General features: G+C 37.2%; 1 protein-coding gene across 1 annotated transcript in view; it reads left to right on the top strand.

Moving 5' to 3' along the window:
- CNOT6L (CCR4-NOT transcription complex subunit 6 like) overlaps positions 1-13,992 on the top strand; it is a 176,602-nt gene that overhangs the window by 67,479 nt on the left and 95,131 nt on the right. The window contains 1 exon segment of the mRNA XM_037830059.1: positions 1,601-1,690. Coding sequence (XP_037685987.1) covers positions 1,601-1,690 — 90 coding nt within the window.

The following is a 13,992-nucleotide window of genomic DNA, read 5'->3' as shown; positions in this document are numbered from 1 at the left end:
AGCTGCATTGAGTTCCCGCTGCCCATCAGCTCATTTATATGGCTCCACTGATCAAGGCCCACCCTGAATGGGTGGGGCCACACCTCCATGGAGATATCTCTTCAGAGTTATCACCTACAGTTGGGTGGGGCACATTTCCATGCAAATCTAATCAGCACCAAAATGTCTGCCCCACAAGACTGCATTAAAGGATATGGCTTTTTCTGGGGGACATAATACATTCAAACCAGCACACCACTATAATGCATTTTGATAAAATGAAATTCTTTCATGAACTGCTTTGCATTGACTGTTGCTGCTTGTTTCAGTTATTCATTTCTTCAATTAGCTTTTTTAAGTTTTTGATTCTTTTTCTTTTCAAATAATGCCTTTTTTCAATTCTCACCTTTTATTCTCTTTCTATAATTTCTGTATAATGTATATTAAGCTTTTTACTCTTCCATAAATTTTAATATTTCATGCTTTCCATATCTTTATCTCTTAGTGATATATTTTGGGTAATTTCTTTGGATATATTTTCCATTTCACTAATTTTCTTTTCAGCTTTATGTGATCTAGGTGTATCTATCCATCAAGATTTTTTTTTTAGTAGTTTATTGAATAATAATTAAATACAGTGAAGTACCCAAATATTTAAGTATCCAGCTTGATGAATTTTGACAAAGGTATACTCTTGTTAGCTATCACCTAGATCAAGATATTGAGCATTTTCATCACCCAGGAAGTTTCATTTTCCACTTTAATGTCAATTTAGAAAGGTCCAGGCAGATTTACAAAATATTTGTACCATTTTACACTTCTAGCAGCAATATATGACAGTTCCAGGTACTACACGTGCTTTCTAACACTTGGTTGGTCCATGTTTTTAAATTTTAGCCATTTTGGTGAATATGTGCTGTGTTGAAACTTTTGTCTGTTTTAACCATTAAAAACTTTTATTCCTAGAAGTTCCGCCTGTTTTTTGTCCCCAGCTCTGTTTGGTGGTCTGTTGACACCTGCTTTTCTTAATGAAAACCTCCTTTTATTTCTTCATAAAGGAAAAGTTTATACCTTTAATTCTTAGTTATCCCTTATCGCTGTAATAAAGTTCTTATTTTCCTCTCACATTTCAGTAATTCATCTTGGTAACAGGTTTTCTTCTCACTTGAAATATCTTCCCTTGCCCCATATGTAATATAAATATGCTAAGAGAATAATCTCTTCTCTATGATGTCACTCATTTATTCTTTCTCTTATTGGGCTGTTTGTCTTTCAGCTAGATAGCTATGTCTTTAAAGATAAATGTAGAAACTATAAGGGTTTCTTCAAGGAGCTAGGTTGTGATATTACTTCACAGCTGACCAAGATTCATATGTGTTTGTGTGTGTGTTGTGTTTTGGTTTGCCTAAATTTTATTACCAAGTGCAAACAGTATATTCTGTTTTTCTTTATGACTTTCTCAGAGAATATTTCTTGAAATTTATATATTTTCTTTAAATTTATATAATGAATTAAATATGGTAGAATTCCATCTAGAAAATGAATTATTTTGTAGTGTACATTTCTGTCATGTCTTGCAATTTTAAGTCTTAGAGTTTTTACTATTTGTCTTCTGCTTTAGGCAATCCTTTATCACAGGATATTCTCAATTTATACCAGGACCCAGATGGAACCAGAAAGCTACTGAACTTCATGCTTGACAATCTTGCAGGTAATTATTAATGATAAAGCAAAGAATTCTATAGCTGCTACTACTTACTGTGTATCACATGTTGCTTAAGAACATCTGACCATTTTTTAATCATGTTTTTCATTGTGGAATATAACATATATATATTGAAGTGATAACTTTCCAAGTACAATTTAATGAGTAGATAGAAAATTTCAAAGAATATTATGGGTTACAGTTCCAGAGTTTCAGTTACTTCCTTATTTTGAAATATAACACATAGGTAAAAAGGTAGTAACTTTCAAATTACAATTTAACAAGGAGCTATAGAGCAAATTTCAAGGAATGTTATGGCTTATAGTTCCACCATTTCAATTCCTTCCTTCTAGCTATTCTAATTCCCTAGCAACTAAGAAAAAGAAAATTTTATTGAGATTCAGTTTTCATAATCCTTTGTTAAATTCATCTTGTCTATTGCTGCCCCTTCCTCTAGTTTAATCTCTTCCAATCTTCAGGGATGTCTAGGCAGTGACCACCTTAACTTGTTCATGTTGAAAAGAGGTGTCAACATTATGGGGAAAGGGGACACATCTGGTTGATGTTCTTTAAGAGGCTATTGCCTCTGGGTTTTGGGACTTAGCTGACATAGGAGTTCTCTGGAGGATTTAAGTTTCTGAAGAATAAATTTAGTGAATGAAACTTTTATAGATCTCAGATAGGGAGCTGGGTATTCTTCAGGGTTTTAGGGACTACTGTTGACTTGGTCTTATCATACTGTGGCCATTTAGCATACATAGCTGAAGCTTGCATAGGAGTGACCTCTATGACAGCCTTATGACTCGATTTGAATTCTTTTAGCCACTGAAACCTTACTTTGTTGCCTTTGTTTTCCCCCTTTCGGTTGAAAAGCCATTCTCAACCCCTTGAACCATGTCCCACATCGCCAAAAAGACTCCTTCACCTGCAATTTATTTGCAGAGTTGGGCTTAGAGAAAGTCCACATTTGAGCAACATAAGAGGTTCTCTGGAGGTGACTCCTAGGTGTAATTATAGGTGGACTTTTCCTCCCCTTTACAACCATAAGTTTCAGAAGAACAACTCTCAAGATCAAGGGCCTGACTTGTAAAGTAGGGGGTTCCTAAGTTCACATAGCATATGTTATGTCCACGATAATCCATCCATATCTCACATTATCATCACTTAGTTGTACAATCCTCATCACTCTACATTTTAAACAATGCTCATGACCCAAAACACCCCATATCTCTTTTCAACCCTTGTTCTAGTTTGCTAATGCTGCTGGCATGCAAAACACCAGACATGGATTGGCTTTTATAAAGGGGGTTTATTTGGTTACACAGTTACAGTCTTAAGGCCATAAAGTGTTCAAGGTAACACATCAGCAGTTGGCTACCTTCACTGGAGGATGGCCAGTGGTGTCTGGAAAAACCTGTTAGCTGGGAAGGCAGTTGGCCAGTGTCTGCTCCAGAGTTCTGCTTTCAAAATGGCTTTCTCCCAAGATGTTCCTCTCCAGCTCCCCAAAAATGTTACTCTTAGTTGTTCTTGGGGCGTTTTCCTCTCTTAGGTTCTCCAGAGCAAAAGTCTGCTTTCAACGGCCTTCTCCAAAATGTCTCTGTAAGTTGAAGCTCCTCTCTCAGTTCCAGTGCATTCTTCAAAGTGTCCGTCTTGGCTGTAGCTCCTCTTCAAAATGTGACTCTCAGCTGCACTGAGTTTCTTCTGTTTGTCAGCTCATTTGTATGACTCCAGTGATTTAATTTAGACCCACCCTGAATGTGTGGGTTAATATCTCCATAGAAATTATCCCGTCAGAGACATCACCCATAGTTGGGTGGGGCACATTTCCACAGAAACACTCAAAGAATTAATATCTAATCAGCACTGATACGTCTGCCCATACAAGATTACATCAAAGAACATGCCTTTTTCTGGGGGACATAATATATGTATGCAAACTGGTACAGCCCTTAATTATGTGTTCCTAGTATTTGTGTGGTACTAGTAAGGTATTCCTATTAATTATACTCCCTAGTATGAATGGGTAGATTTTTCCCATATACCATTCTGTTGTCAACTCTCTGTACTAGTGTCATACCTATAGAAGTATATAATGCAAACAGCTATCTGTATTTGTAGTGCTGATCTGTGGGATATATGCCTTTAAAAACCCCTTTTAATCCTATTTGCTTTCAGTACAGCTCTGATACTCATAATCCCATTAACAAACAGTCATCACTCCTATCCATTCCCATACCTTTGAATTTACCCTCATTAACATATCTGAATGTTACTGTTATCTCCCCTCCACTGTCTTCTGTCTATCCCTAGGTACCCAATTGTTCTGCATTATAAGATACTGATTTTACATTGTTCAGGGAGTTTATAGTAATGGTAACACAATACCTCTCCTTTTGTGTCTGAGTTATTTCACTCAGCATTAAATCTTCAAAGTTCATCCATGTTGCCATGTTTCAGGACCTTGTTCCTTCTTACTGCTGCATAGTATTCCATCATATGTATATACCACATTTCGTTTATCCACACATCTGTTGAAGGACACTTGGATTGTTTCCATCTCTTGGCAATTGTGAACAATGCCATTATGAATATCGGTGTGCAAATGTCTGTTCATGTCACTGCTTTCAGATCTTCTAGGTATATGTCGAGAAGTAGAATTGCCAGATCATAGGGTAATTCAGTATCTAGTTTTCTGAGAAACCACCAAACTGTCTTCCATGGTGTCTATACCATTACACATTCCCACCAGCAATGAATAAGAGTTCCAATTTCTCCACATCCTCTACAGCATTTATTGTTTCCTGTTTGCTTAATGGCAGCCATTCTTACTGGTGTGAGATCATATCTGATGGTGGTTTTGACTTGTGTTTCCCTAATAGTGAAGATGAACAGTATTTCATTTGTTTTTTAGCCATTTGTATTTCCTCTGCAGAAAAATATCTTCTCATATCTTTTGCTCATTATATAATTGGGCTGTTTGTACTATTCTTGTTGAGTTGTAAGATTTCTTTACATATGCAGGATATCAGTCTCATCAGATATATGGTTTCCAAATATTTTCTCACATTGATTTGGCTGCCTCGTCACCTTTTTGACAAAGACTTTTGAGGTGCAGAAGCTTCTGATTTGAGGAATTCCCATTTATGCATTTTTGTTGTTGTGCTTTCGGCATAAGATCTAAAAAGCTACCTCCTATTCCTAGGTCTTGAAGATGTTTTCCTATATTATCTTCTAATAGTTTTATTGTGCTGTCTCTTATATTGAGGTCTTTGATTCACTTAATTTTTGTATAGGGTGTGAAGTAGGGATTCTCTTTAATTCTTTTGGTTATGTATATCCAGTTCTTCCAGACCCATTTGTTGAAGAGACTGTTCTGTCCCAGTTCAGTGGATTTGGGAGCCTTAACAGAATTCAGTCAACCGTAAATCTGGGGGTCTATTTCCGAACTCCCAATTCAATTCCATTGATCAATATGTCTGTATTTGTGCCAGTACATTGCTGTTTTGACCTCTGTGGCTTTACAGTAGGCTTCAAAGTCTGAAAGTGTGAGTCCTCCACTTTGTTTTTCTTTTTTAGGATGTTTTTAGCAATTCAAGGTATCTTTCCCTTACAAATAAATTGTATAAATAGCTTTTCCAAGTCTGCAATATAGGTTGTTGGACTTTTGATCGGACTTGCATTGAATCTGTGGATCAGATTGGGTAAATTGACATCTTATCGATGTTTAGCCTTCCTATCCATGAACATGGAATATCTTTCCACCTATTTACATCCTTTTTAATTTCTTTTAGTGATCTTTTTAAATTTTATAATTTTATAATTTGTCCTTATGTGTCTGACATTTCACTCAAAATAGTGCCCACATGTTTCTTCATGAGCCCGTTTTTTTTTTTTTTATTTTTATTTTTTTTTTTATTTTTGTAAGATGGTTTTGTTCACCCACCATACATTCCATCCTAGGTAAACAATCAATGGTTCCCTGTATTGTCACATGTTTATGTCTTCACCACCATCACCACTATCTATATAAGGGCATCTCCATTTCTTCAACAAAGAAGGAGGAAGAGTCAAAGAAGGTAGAGAGATAAAAAAAAAAGAAAGAAAAAAGAATATGACAGCTAAAAAGCAACAAAAGGATAGAATTAAACTAAAGTAGAATAAAAGAGTCAGACAGCATCACCAATGCCAAGAGTCCCATACCCCTCCTTTATATCCCCCCTCTCATATGCACGTAGCTTTGGTATATTGCCTTTGTTGCATTAAAGGAAGCATAATACAGTGTTTCTGTTAACTATAGTCTCTAGTTTGCATTGATTGTATTTTTCCCCAATACCACCCTGTTTTTAAAACCTTGCACGGTTGACATTCATTTATTCTACCTCATGTAAAAACATATTTGTACATTTTATTACCATTGTTGAGCACTCTATAGAGTTCACTGAATTATATGGTCCCAGTCTTTATCTTTCCTCTTTCATTCTGGTCTCCCACATGCTCCTAACCTTCCTCTTTCAACCATACTTACAGTCATCTTTGTTCACTGTACTTACATTGCTGTGCTACCATCACCCAAAACCACGTTCCAGACCTCTCACTCCTGTCTTTTCCTATCTGTGCTTCCTTTAGTATTTCCTGTAGAGCAGGTATCTTGTTCACAGACTGTGTCATTGTCTGTTTGTCAGAGAATATTTTAAACTCTCCCTCATATTTGAAGGACAGTTTTGCCAGATATAGGATTCTTGGTTGGTGGTTTTTCTCTTTCAGTGTCTTAAATATATCACACCACTTCCTTCTTGCCTCCATGGTTTCTGCTGAGAAATCCACACATATTGTTATCAAGCTTCCTTTGTATGTGATGAATTGCTTTTCTCTTGCTGCTGTCAGGATTCTCTCTTTGTCTTTGATGTTTGATACTCGGAGTATTAAGTGTCTTGGCAGAGGTCTACTCAGATCTATTCTGTTTGGAGTAGGCTGCGCTTCTTGGGTCTGTAGTTTTATGTCTTTCATAACCTATGGGAAATTTTCATTGATTATTTATTCTCTTATTGCTTCTGCCCCTTTTCCCTTCTCTTCTCCTTCTGGGATGTACATTCACGCATTTCATGTTGTCATTCAGTTCCCTGAAACACTGCTCATATTTTTCCATTCTTTTTCCTATCCATTTGTGTGTAGTATTTCAGGTGTCTCGTTCTCCAGGGCAGGCAGCACCAACTACGCACACAAACTTGGTTCACCAGTTGAACCCCCACAAGACTCAGACTCCCACTCGCCACAAAGACACAATTGGGGAGAACTGGCTTGAGGGGAGTAGGTGGCTCATGGATGCCACCTGTTGGTTAGTTACAGAAAGTGTACTCCACCAAGCTGTAAATCTGAGAAATTAGAGATAAGTGTTTGAATCATTCTCCATATCCTAAAAGAACCCTATCAAGTCAAGCAAATGCCAAGAGGCCAAAAACAACAGAAAATTTTAAAGCATATGAAAAAACCAGGCGATATCGATAACCCAAACCCAAACACTCATATCAGAAGATCAGAGGAGACACAGTACTTGGAGCAATTAATCAAAGAACTAAAGACAAACAATGAGAGCATGGCACAGTATATGAAGGACATGAAGAAGACCCTAGAAGAACATAAAGAAGAAACTGCAAGAGTAAATAAAAAAATAGACGATCTTATGGAAATAAAAGAAACTGTCAACTAAATTAAAAAGATCCTGGATACTCATAGTACAAGACTAGAGGAAGCTGAACAGCGAATCAGTGAACTCAAGGATGACAGAACGGAAAATGAAAGAGCAAAAGAAAGAATGGGGAAAAAATCAACATGGACCTCAGGAATATGATAGATAATATAAAACATCCAAATATAAGAGTAATGGGTGTCCCAGGAGGGGAGGAGAAGGGTGAAGGTCTAGGAAGAGTATTCAAAGAAATTGTTGGGGAGAACTTCCCAAACCTTCTACACAACATAAATAAACAAATTATAAATTCCCAGCGAACTCCAAATAGAATAAATCCAAACAAATCCACTCCAAGACATATTCTGATCAGACTGTCAAATACTGAAGAGAAGGAGCAAGCTCTGAAAGCAGAAAGAGAGAAGCAATTCACCACATAAAAGGGAAACAACATAAGACTAAGCAGTGGCTGCTCAGCGGCCACCATAGGCAGTGGCATGACATATTTAAAATTCTGAGAGAGAAAAATTGCCTACCAAGAATTCTTTATCCAGCAAAGCTCTCCTTCAGATTTGAGGGAGAGCTTAAATTTTTCACAGGCAAACAAATGTTGAGAGACTATGCTGACAAGAGACCTGCCCTACTTGAGATACTAAAGGGAGCCCTACCGATAGAGATACAAAGAAGTAAGAGAAAGATATGGAGAAAGGTTCAGTACTAAAGAGATTCAGTATGGGTACGTTAAAGGACATTAAGAGAGAGGGGGGAAAATATATCTTACAAACATAAACCAAAGGATAGAATGGCTGTTTCAAGAAATGTCTTCACAGTAATATTGAACATAAATGGATTAAACTCCCCAATTGAAAGATATAGATTGGAAGAATGGATCAAAAAATCTGAACCATCAATATGTTGCATACAAGAGACTCAGACACAGGGACACAAAGAAATTGAAAGTGAAAGGATGGAAAAAATTATTTCATGCAAGCTACAGCCAAAAGAAAGCAGGAGTAGCAATAATCTCAGATAAAATAGACTTTAAATGTAAGGATGTTATGAGTGACCAAGAAGGCCACTATACACTAATAAAAGGGGCAATTCAACAGGGAGAAATAACAGTCATAAATATGTATGCACCAAATCAAGATACCGCAAAATACATGAGACAAACGCTGACGGAACTAAAGGAAGCAATTGATATTTCCATAACAATTGTGAGAGACTGCAACATATCACTCTTGCCTATAGATAGATCAACCAGACAGAAGACCAATGTGCCAGTTTGAATGTCCCCCCAAACGCCATTATCTTTGATGTAAACTTGTGTGGGCAGACCTGTCAGTGTTAATTAGGTTGTAATTCTTTGAGTGTTTGCATGGAAATGTGCTCCACCTAATTGTAGGTGATAACTCTGATGAGATATTTCCATGGAGGTGTGGCCCCACCCATTCAGGGTGGGACTTGATCAGTGGAGCCATATAAATGGGCTGACAGACAGAAGGAACTAAGTGCAGCTGCAGCAGTGAGTGATGTTTTGAAGAGGAGCTACAGCCAAGAGGGACACTTTGAAGAAAGCACAGGAACTGCTGATGAGAGATATTTTGAAGACGGCCATTGAAAGCAGACTCTTGCTCCGGAGAAACTAAGAGAGGACAGATACCCCAAGTGCAACTAAGAGTGACATTTTTGAGGAACTGCAGCCTAGAGAGGAACGTCCTGGGAGAAAGTCATTTTGAAACCAGAACTTTGGAGCAGACGCCAGCCACGTGCCTTCCCAGCTAACAGGTTTTCTGGACACCATTGGCCATCCTCCAGTGAAGGTACCCGATTGCTGATGTGTTACCTTGGACACTTTATGGCTTTAAGACTGTAACTGTGTAACCAAATAAACCCCCTTTTATAAAAGCCGATCCATCTCTGGTGTTTTGCATTCTGGCAGCATTAACAAACTAGAACAACCAATAAGGAAATTGAAAACCTAAACAATCTGATAAATAAATTTGGTTTAACAGACATATATAGAACATTACATCCCAAATCACCAGGATACACATTCTTGTCTAGTGCTCACAGAACTTTCTCCAGAATAGATCATATGCTGGGACATAAAACAAGCCTCAATAAATCTAAAAAAATTGAAATTATTCAAAGCACATTCTCTCACCATAATGGAATACATTTAGAAGTTTATAACCATCAGAAACTTAGAAAATTCACAAATGCCTCGAGGTTAAACAATACACTCATAAACAATTAGTGAGTTAAAGAAGAAATAGCAAGAAAAATTACTAAATATTTAGAGATGAATGAAAATGAGAACAAAACATATCAAAACCTACGGGATGCAGCAAAAGCCATGCTGGGGGTGGGTGGGAGTGGTTGGGTGGAAATTCATAGCGCTAAATGCATACTTCAAAAAGGAAGCAGGAGCTAAAATCAAAGAACTAATGGAGCAACCGAAGCAGCTAGAAAATGAACAGCAAACCAGTCTTAAACCAAGTAGAAGAAAAGAAATAACAAGGATTAAAGCAGAAATAAATGACATAGAGAACAAAAAAAAAAAAAACAGTAGAGAGAATAAATAACACCAGAAGTTGGTTCTTTGAGAAGATCAACAAGATTGACAAGCCCCTAGCTAGACTCACAAAATCAAAAACAGAGAAGACCCATATAAACAATATAATGAATGAGAAAGGTGACATTACTGTGGATCCTGACGAAATTAAAAAAAAATTATTAGACAATACTATGAACAACTGTATGCCAACAAACTGGATAATGTACAGGAAATGGACAATTTCCTGGAAGCATATGAACAACCTAGACTGACCAGAGAAGAAATAGAAGACCTCGAGCAACCAATCAATAGCAAAGAGATCCAATCAGTCATCAAAAAGCTTCCTGCAAGTAAATGCCCAGCTCCAGATGGCTTCACGGGAATTCTACCAAACTTTCCAAAAAGAACTGACACCAATCTTACTTAGACTCTTTCAAAACATTGAAGAAAATGGAATACTGCCTAACACATTTTATGAAGCTAACATCAATATAATACCAAAACCAGGCAACGATGCTTCAAAAAAGGAAAACTACAGGCCCATCTCCCTGATAAATATAGATGCAAAAATTCTGAACAAAATACTTGCAAATTGAATCCAAAGACACATTAAAAAATCATACACCATGACCAAGTGGGGTTCATTCCAGGCATGCAAGGATGTTTCAACATAAGAAAATCAGTCAATGTATTACAACACATTAACAAATCATAAAAGAAAAATCAAATGATCATCTCAATAGATGCTGAAAAAGCATTCAAAAAGATCCAGCATCCCTTCTTGATATAAACACTTCAGAAGGTAGGAATTGAAGGAAACGTCCTCAATATGATAAAAAGCATATTTGAAAAACCCACAGCTAGTGTAGTACTCAATGGCTAGAGACTGAAAGCCTTCTCTCTAAGATCAGGAATGAGACAAGGATGCCTGCTGTCACCACTGTTATTCAACATTGTGATAGAAGTGCTTGCCAGTGCAATCCAGCAAGACAAAGAAATAAAAGGCATCCAAATTGGAAAGGAAGAAGGAAACTTGTCATTATCTGCAGATTATATGATCGTATATCTGAAAACCCTGAGAAATCAATGATACAGCTACTAGAGCTAATGAAAAAAATTAGCAAAGTAGCGGGATACAAGATTAATGCACATAAGTCAGTAATGTTTCTATATGCTAAAAATGAACATATTGAATAGACACTCAAGAAAAAGATACCATTTTGAATACCAACTAAAAAAATCAAGTTCCTAGGAATAAACTTAACGAAAGCTATGAGACCTATACAAAGAAAACTACTTAACTCTACTGAAAGAACTAGAAAGGGACCTTAAAAGATCGAAAAATATTCCATGTTCATGGGTAGGGAGGCTAAATGTCATTAAGCTGTCAATTCTATCCAAACTTGTCTACAGATTCAATGCAATCCCAATCAAAATTCCAACAACCTACTTTGCTGACTTGAAAAAGCTAGTTATCAAATTTATTTGGAAAGGGAAGATGCCTTGAATTGCTAAAAACACTCTAAAAAAGAAAAACTTAGCGGGAGGATTTACACTACCTGACTTTGCAGCTTATTATAAAGCCACAGTACTCAAAATAGCACGGTACTGGCACAAAGATAGACATATTGATCAATGGAATCTAATTGAGAATTCTGAGATAGACTCCAGATCTATGGCCGACTCATCTTTGATAAGGCCCCCAAAGCCACTGAACTGGGACATAGCATTCTTTTCAACAAATGGTGCTGGGGGAATTGGATATCCATATGCAAAAGAATGAAAGAGGGACTCCTACCTCGCACCCTATGTAAAAATTTACCTCAAAGTGGATCAAATACCTCAATATAAAAGACAGTACTGTAAAACTCCTAGAAGATAACATAGAGAGACTTCTTCAAGACCTTGTATTAGGCGGTCACTTCCTAGACCTTACACCCAAAGCAGAAGCAACAAAAGAAAAAATAGATAAATGGGAACTCCTCAAAGTTAGAAGTTTCTGCATCTCAAAGATATAGAAGTTTCTACATCTCAAAGATAGTTGTCAAAAAGATGAAGAGGTAGCCAACTCAATGGGAAAAAATTTTTGGAAGCCATGTATCTGACAAAAGTCTGATATCTTGCATATATAAAGAAATCCTACAACTCAATGGCAATAGTACAGACAGCCCAATTATAAAATGGGCAAAGATATGAAAAGACAGTTCTCTGAAGAGGAAATACAAATGGCCAAGAAACACTTGAAAAAGTGCTCGGCTTCACTAGCTATTAGAGAGATGCAAATTAAGACTACAACAAGATACCATCTCATACCAATTAGAATGGCTGCCATTAAACAAACAGGAAACTACAAATGCTGGAAAGGATCTGGAGAAATTGAAACTCTTATTCATTGTTGACGGGACTGTGTAATGGTTTAGCCACTCTTGGTCAGTCTGGCAGTTCCTTAGAAAACTAGATATAGAGTTAACCTTTGATCCAGCAATTGCACTTGTTGGTATATACCCGGAAGGTCTGAAAGCAGTGACACGAACACGTATCTGTGCGCCAGTGCTCATGGCAGCATTATTCACAATTGCCAAGAGATGGAAGCAACCCATATGTCCTTCAGCAGATGAGTGGATAAATAAAAGTTGGTATATGCACATGATGAAATACTATGCGGCAGTAAGAAGGAACGATGTCGTGAAACATGACAGCATGGATGAGCCTTGAAGACAAAATGCCAAAAGAAATAAGCTAGGCAGAAAAAGAGAACTATTATATGCCACTACTAATGTGAACATTGAAAAATGTAAAGTAAATGGTTTATAATGTAGAACGTATGGGAGCTAGCGATAGAGACCAATTAATGAAGGGGTAACGATAACCCAGTAAGAACAAATAAGCTATCATTGGTAAATTTAACTTCCCAGGAATGCCCAGGAATGACTATGGTTTGTTAATTTCTGGTGGGTAAGGTAGGAACAAGTTAAATGTTGCTATATTAGGTTATTTTCTTTGGGTAGAGTAGGAACATGTTTGAAGTAAAGTAATTAACTTAGGTTAGTTGTCTTTTTCTTACTCCCTTCTTAGGTTTGTTTGAAATGTTTTTTATTGTATGGTGTTTTTTTTTATTTTTTAAAATTAAATAAAAAAGGATTAATTTAAAAGAAAAAAAATGAAAAAATATGTGGAGCCCCCCTGAAGAGCTGGTGGAAAATGCAGGGGTGTTGGGCTCCCCCACCTCGATGGTTGCTGTTGTGCTCACAGACGTAGGAGACTGGTGGTTTGATGGACTGAGCCCTCTACCATGGGACTTGCTGTTGGGAAGACTGTTGCTGCAAAGGAGAGGCTAGACCTGTCTATAATTGTGCCTAAGAGTCTCCTCCTGAATGCCTCTTTGTTGCTCAGATGTGGCCCTCTCTATTTAGCTAAGCCAACTTGGCAGGTGAAATCTTTGCCCTCCCTGTTAACAGCGAATCTGACACCCAGGGGAATGTCTCCCTGGCAACATGGAATATGACTCCCGGGAAGGAATCTAGACTTGGCATCGTGGGATGGAGGACATCTTCTTGACCAAAATTGGGATGTGAAAGGAAATGAAATAAGCTTCAGTGGCAGAGAGATTCCAAGAGGAGCTGAGAGGTCACTCTAGTGGGCACTCTTACGCACAATAGGTTCTAATGAATTGGACTAGCTATCAGTAAATGCCTGAAACTATCAAACTACAACCCAGAACCCTTAAATCTTGAAGACAGTTGTATAAAAATGTAGCTTATGTGGGGTGACAATGTGATTGGGGAAGCCATATGGACCACACTCCCCTTGTCCTGTGTATGTATGAATGAGTAGAAAAATGGGGGCAAAAAAAAAAAAAAGGCACCCAGTGTTCTTTTTTGCTTTGATTGTTCTTTTTCACTTTAATTTTTATTCTTATTGTTTCTGTGTTTGTGGTGGTGAAAATGTTCAAAAGTTAATTTTGGTGATGAATGCACAGCTGTATAATGGTACTGTGAACAAGTGAATGTATGCTGTGTATGACTACATGGTATGTAAATATATCTCAATAAAATTGAATTAAAA

Source organism: Choloepus didactylus, chromosome 3, assembly GCF_015220235.1.
Source record: "Choloepus didactylus isolate mChoDid1 chromosome 3, mChoDid1.pri, whole genome shotgun sequence".
Classification (NCBI taxonomy): Eukaryota; Metazoa; Chordata; class Mammalia; order Pilosa; family Megalonychidae; genus Choloepus; species Choloepus didactylus.
This window is presented reverse-complemented; position numbering and strand designations above follow the sequence as displayed.